We start from the raw sequence: 7,191 nt of genomic DNA on the forward strand, positions 1-7,191 counted from the left end.
TGATGATGATGATGTGATTACGGATGCATGTAATATGGTTATGGCAGTGGTATGATTTCTTTGTAGCATATTTATCTTGCCTGTATGTAGGACACACTGCACACACGTGTGTACTCACTAGGCTTTTTGCCTAAGCCTCCTATTTCCCATTTTTTTCAAGGTTGGAGTAGCTTAAATGACTTAGATTTCTCGATGCATTGCATCTATTCTTCGATTTGGCAATATTGACATTACGTACCTTTTGTAAAGCATTATACTTATAACTATCGGGACTTATGATGGAGAGTGTTGCTTAGTAGTTTGATCATGGATCTTCATGCTCAGGTATTATTATATGTATATACAAAAAAATAAAAAATAAAAAATAAAATTCAGTCAAAAATCTTCCTTGTGGTGCGCCGAACTCGGGACTTGGTGTATGGAAGTCGAGTGCCGAATTCGGGGCATCACGGAAGCTGTCCGTCCCCGGGTTTGGGGCGTGACAAAGTCCATTGATGTGTGGGACTCGACGAGGCTGACCTATCTTATAAGAAGGATGCATAGTCCCCAAATCTCCTTGCATGTACTATGTTTTCCTTATCTATAGTGAGGAGGAAGATCCAGCAGCATCAATCTGATCTCCCGTGAGCTACACTGGTGAATGCTCATTTATTCTTGGTTGGTGCATGTAGATCCTAGAGATGTATTCTCACGTTAGGGCCTAATAATGCTGCCTTTGGGGCATAATACCATGTTCATGAAATATGGATCAAGATCTATTCAGGTGGCCCACCTGCCCATGAATAAGATGGATGATTCATGAAATATTATAAATGGTCCATGTTCACCATCAATGTTGAGTCCAATAGATTGAAACTCTTTAAACATGTCATGGATAAAAAAAATAAAATAAAAAGGCTCAAACATCAGGTGGGCCACACATGTGCATTCAATATAGGTTGTTGTTCATGTATTTTATTCTTCTCGTACATGTGTAGAACCAATGATGAGTTAACTAACTTGATTTTATAGTGATAGCCAGTTCACGGTGCCATTCATACTAATCTCCCTAACACTTCCTGACTTGATTGATTCAATGAAGTCGTCGAAATTCTTATATGAAGATCCTCCTTCGGCAACATTCTTTTGGGCAATCCGCTTGAGCTCTAAAGATCTCGCTCTTATACCCTCATCACCAAGCAATTCATCGATCTTTCCCTTGATCTCTTCTCTTGATATGATCCCACTCGAATTGGGTTTCATTTGCAACCCGACCTTCCAAACGTCAGAAATGTATGCTTGGTTTTGGAACTGGTCGGCAAAGTAAGGCCAACATAGGAAAGGAACTCCATTGCTCACCCCTTCCATGGTCGAGTTCCACCCACAATGGGTTAAGAAGCACGCGATCGAAGGATGGGCCAACACCTTTTGTTGAGGTGACCATCCTATAATTCGCCCACGATTAGCCACTCTAGCTTCAAAGCCATCTGGGTAGGCATTCAATGATCCGTTGGTGAGGTCTGGCCTCACTACCCATAGGAATGAACGGTTGGAAATTTCCAGCCCAAGTGCCAGTTCTTGGAATTGACATTGGTCAAAGATAGTAAAGCTGCCAAAAGCAACGTAGATAACTGAGCGGGCAGGCTGTTCATCTAGCCAACTTAGGCAAGTGGAGTTTTCTGGCCAGAAGTTCCCTTCAAGCAGCCCATGCCGTCTTCCTGCCATAAGAGGGCCGATGGGTAGAACTTTTGGAACCAAATCATAGGCATATGGTTCGATCTCATAGAATGAGTTGCAAAAAAACCAATCGGCGAATTTAGTAGCTCGGGTGCATCCATCGAAGTACTGGAAGAGGGACTTTTGCGATACTCTGTCACCGATGCAGAGCCACAATAGGTGAGCCGTGCTTAACCCTGGCATGGTCGGGGAGAGCTTTATCATTTGTTGTTTCTTTGGAAATCCTGAAAAAATATTCAATTGTTTTTGGGATCCATGACAGAGTACGAAGAAAAAAAACTAGAATAAAGGAAAGATAGGCATTGAAATATTGAATGATTTTTTATGTATCCCATTGGGATTTATACTTTGTCTATATATATATATATATATATATATATATATATATATATATATATATATATATATAAAGAAAGGTTACAATCTATCTAATTAATTCACAACAATCAAATCTAAACAGAAAAAGATAAAATATATAGAAAGAGAATCAAATCATTCTTATTACAAAGCAACTTTCTCTTTTAGGGTTTTTTATGCAATTTGGACACTCCATCAAGGTTACCATGCCAGGGATTGTTCGCATGGTTGGATGCAAGCATGTAAGAGATTTGGACTGTTCATCAGGTGGTATAGGCTATAGTCATGACATAAATGAGAAAGAAGTGGGATCATTAATGTGTGCCTCACGCACAAGCATAGAGTTAAGTGAGTCATATATGTACATTGAGTTTAGACAATTGGACTTTGAGAGCCATGGTATCTAGCAGACCAAACGTGATTTTAGTGTTCCCTGATCTAATTCATGGAGCCATTTAAAAGTTGAGTTAGATTCTGGTGTGGAGGGGGTCGCAGAAACTTTCATGCAAAATATGGACCCGAGAAGGTCCAATCAGAGACAGAAATGATCCGGACCATCATAACCTTAAATTAGTTGTATCTCACAAACTGGGATGAGTTTTTCAATATATTATATATGATTTTTGGGTAGGAGGCCCTACTTAAGCCAACCAACCCCACTATGCAAGGTTGCCCATGTCGGATTTGTGAGATTCCTTCATATCAAATGTCAAAAGTCCCGTTTAGTTCTGTTTTTACTATAAATAGTAAGTTTTAGTTTGATTATAACTTTTAATCCTTTGAGTTGTAGAAATTGTGCCCAACAAGAAAAGTTCTTAAAAAAGTTAAGAGAATAATATGGTTGGGTCAAAATGGACACTTACTAGTTTTGGCTGAAAGCATCAATGTCTAGTAGGAATAGAGGTCATCTATAAATAGTAAGTCACATTTTTAGGGTGTTTGAGTTGAGTTTAAGTCTTAAATTCCATCCTAGATTTAAGTTCCTTATTTAAAGAGTCGTAAATTTTTTTTATTTTATGATTGATCAAGTTACTTCGAATTTATTAAGAATTATTCCTGATTTATCCCTCATGGATTTGAGAAAGCTTTGTGAGGAGTCCAGAGAACTCTATGGATTTGGAGTAATTATACCTTGAGGAAGACGGTGATCAACCTCATCATGTCCCTCCCTGTGTCAGATTCAGGTATGCCATTTGGAGCTGGTTATAAGACCAAGTCTACTCGATCCGAGTCAGGTCCACTATCTTGGACCAGTTAAAATCGAGTTTGATCGGCCCACTTAATTGTAATATATACGATCCTAATTATTCTAACAACCAAATGGGGTTTGCTAATGTAGCATACTGGATTTTTTCTATTTTGGATTTTCAAAAATCTTTGAAATTTTTTTTATATAACTTAGCTAATCTAAACTCTAATCATTTCACATAAGAAATCTCACTACCCAATTCATTATGGAAATGCCTTGATTATCTGCATAAGTTCTAGACCAATTGTTAATAGGCCACTAAACCTAAGAATATAGAAAGATGTTCCTCTTAGTGGGCTTAACATCCAACGCAGGACATCAAGCCAAGGTAGTGTCTTGAATTGCTCATGTTGGACTCACAAGGTTAGTGTATGAGATGTATGGATATTCCTGAAATTAATCAAGTACTTAACCATAACAAGCCACATGATCCGGATAATGACTCACGATATAATAATGATATCCTAGTTTGTCAACTTGTTCTATGAAATGGGACTAATAATCACTTGGCTAATCATGCATACCCTAGGATAGGTTGCGATTTGGCATTAGAATCACTTGTGAGAGAGTATTGTCATTTGCGAAATAAGCTTTGAAGTCGCTTGTGAGGGAGTACTGGCATTTGTGAAATAGCCATTGAAGTCGCTTGTGAGAGAATGTTAGATTATAAGGAGTAAGCATCATTTTATTATATCATTAATATACTTGTAAATTATATGAGGAAACTATTAGTTTGTTGTGCCATCATTACTTGCGCTTCGTTGTATTGGTAATATATGTAACTTGAATGGTAGTTGTGCATTAAAGGTAGCATTCTTAAGTTTATTATATGTATTAAAATGTATTTGTTATGAACATGTTAATCACTAAAACATCCTAAGTAATAATCTTAGGAATATCTCTTCACTATGTTGGCGTTTGACATCACTTATTTGACATATGCAGATAACTCAGGAATAGAACCAGTCGGTGGTGCGCTAGGGGCAACTAGTAGATTTCTAGTTTTTTCCCTCTTGGTAGTTGTTCTTATGTTCCTATTACAATTATTATGGTTCGTATAATTATCACGTGTAGTCACCACTTTTGGAACTATAACTTTTGGGTGTTAGCCTTGTATTTTTAAATTATGCTATCTCTACCTTGCTTCGGTTTTGCTAAGTTAAAATGCATTACTCTAATTATTTTTGTGTGAAATGAATATGAATCTTAATGAGGACACATGTGCGTTTTATTAAGTTAACACCTGAGAATTCGACATTGGATGATCTTTGTTTCTTCCTTTCATCTAGTTTTGTATGACCTAATCAACAGATTGGATGTCAAATAAACAGTACAGTGGGCCTTAGGAGGATTTTAATGGTGGATATCTAATCACTATTGTTTTCCTGTGGTGTATTTAACCTAAGATTTATATCCCTCTCATTTTTGGGATCAAGCCATAAAATGATATGTAAAAATGGATGAACGGAATGGATGAAACACATATATAATGGTGGGGCCCACAGAGCACCGACCAACAGCCGCCGGGCTAGAGGCAAGGGGGAGTAGGAAACGGATTGGCTACTCCCCCGTTTCCACAGTTAAAACCTTGTTATTGAAAAATTGATAAGAACATGTAAATTCAATAAACTCAGGCTCGATCGAGAAGTCTTTTTACTTGACCAAACTTGAAAATCTTGAAGAAAATAAACTTCGAGTTGAATTACGGAATTACTAAACTATGGTCTTACCATCGGCATCAAGGATTCCGTCCTCTATCAGCTTCGGAACGTGAAACATTACGGCACAAAGACCCATTGGTACGGTCCAAACTGCAGCTCCTCGGATTCCCATCTTCGCAGCAACTTCCACAGCCCATCCCATGCACCAGTCCGCAACCAGGCATGTGATCGTATCGTGATCGGACTCGTTGATCTTACGAATCAGTGCTTCTAATCCACAGGGCATGACACGTAAAATACTTTCACATAGCTTGCCCACATCATTCCGGTCTTCACCCGGTGCCATCCCATCTGGGATCGTGACCAGACGGATCTGCCCGTTCACACCACCCGTCTTTGGCAGTGCAGTCATAACTCGGGCGTGATTGAACTCAGTGATCACGAATGTGATCCTGAACCCACGGTGCATCAAGCAATAAGAGAGCTCCATCATGGGTATGACATGGCCTTGCGCGGGGTACGGTATGACTAGAGCGTGTGAATTTTCCATGGATAATAGCCCTTTTCGCGAATGTGAGTGGAACGTGTGATTTGTGCATTCCCTCCACGCTCTACTTATATTGGGGTTTTTGCGTTGGTAGCCGTTGTTGCCGATGCGAAGAGTTTGTCCTCCTGAGTGCTGTTGTTTGCATGCAATTCAAATCGAGTCCGGATCCTCTGTTTGCCGAAAGCACGACTTTCCTGATTTTATCCTCTTTTGCTGAGTAGTGATTGGTCCATCTCAATCTAAGGATGCAATTACACAGTCACACGGTTCAAATGAGACTACAGCAATCACAGTTTTGCTATCAGAGGATCCGTATTCAAGTAAAAAAATGATGATGTGATGTATGATTGGCGGGTACGTAAAAATTACTTTGCATACGTCTTAAACGTTGGAATTACAGGTAAACGGATTGACTGGTGCTGCAAACAGAAGATCCGTATTCAAATAAAAAATATTGATGTGATATATGATTGGCGGGTACGTAAAAATTACTTTCGCATACGTCCTAAAACGTTGGAATTACAGGTAAACGGATTGCCTGGTGTAACACACACCAGAGGTATAGCTGGTGTGGGTAGGTGTGGTGCGCAGACGATCGCTGACGCTCCTCGGAAGCGGATTGGCGGGTGTACGACACACCAGGTATATGGCTGGTGTACGACACACTAGCAGGCGTAGGTACGTGTCGTGGATTGGCTGGTGTACGACACACCAGCTGGTGTAGGTACGTGTCGCTCGAAGACGAGCACCGACGCTCCTCAAGCTCCTGGATGTACGAACGGTTCAAAGGACATCACAGTTACTTGGGCCTCACAATGTTGTATTTATTATATTTTACGGTTCATCTATTTTTCTCGTTCATTTTAGAGCGTGTTTGGACGGACGGATTCCACGGGATTGGATTGTATTAGAGTGTATGGCAGCATTTCTAAGGTAATGATGGCTGCATCAACGGATTGCTAGCAATTCCATGGGATTGGCATATCCCATAGGCCGGCATGTGGCATGTTTGGCCGGACAGACAGACGTTGGGATTGCAACAGTGGGAGTGTTTGGCCGGGCATGAGATTGCTGCAATCGCATGGGATTGAATCCAACTGCTGCACTGGGTTAGGTATAGTCGGTTATAATCGTCTACAGGCAGGAAATGGATTGGCTGCTGCCCCTGCCACCAGCTCTATGGCTGATGGTCTATGCTCTCTGGGCCCCAACATGATGTATGTGTTTCATCAGGTTCCGTTCATCCATTTTTACATATCATTTTACGGTGTGATCCCAAAAATTAGAGGGATATAAATCTCAGGTGGACTACACCACATGATATCAATAGTGATTGGTTATCCACCATTATTACACACAAAGGGCCCACTATTTACGGTTCATTTGGCATCCAATTAGTTGATTAGGTCATACAGGCCCAGATGAAGAGAAAATAGTAAGATCAGGGTGATCCAGCCTTTGATAATGGTCCCCAAAATTAGTTTTAATGGTTGACCCTCATTCAGCACTATTTCCTGCAATGTGGTCCACATGAGTTTTGGATATACTTAATTTTTGATATCACACCATTTAATGATCTGGTTTATTCAATCAATGTCACTATCACGTGGGACATGTCCACTTATCCAGTGGACCACATCATATGACAGTAGTGTGATACA

General features: G+C 40.1%; 1 protein-coding gene across 1 annotated transcript; it reads right to left on the bottom strand.

Annotated features, from left to right (window-relative positions):
• Positions 1–822: 822 nt before the first annotated feature.
• LOC131221284 (UDP-glycosyltransferase 83A1-like) lies at positions 823–5,657 on the bottom strand. Its single transcript, XM_058216488.1, has 2 exons — positions 5,053–5,657; positions 823–1,940 (listed from the first exon to the last, which is right to left on the bottom strand). The coding sequence occupies exons 1-2, from the start codon at positions 5,531–5,533 to the stop codon at positions 1,006–1,008; spliced, it is 1,416 nt and encodes a 471-aa protein (XP_058072471.1). The 5' UTR covers positions 5,534–5,657; the 3' UTR covers positions 823–1,005.
• Positions 5,658–7,191: the final 1,534 nt, after the last annotated feature.

The sequence above is a fragment of the Magnolia sinica genome, chromosome 12, assembly GCF_029962835.1.
Source record: "Magnolia sinica isolate HGM2019 chromosome 12, MsV1, whole genome shotgun sequence".
NCBI classification, from domain to species: Eukaryota; Viridiplantae; Streptophyta; class Magnoliopsida; order Magnoliales; family Magnoliaceae; genus Magnolia; species Magnolia sinica.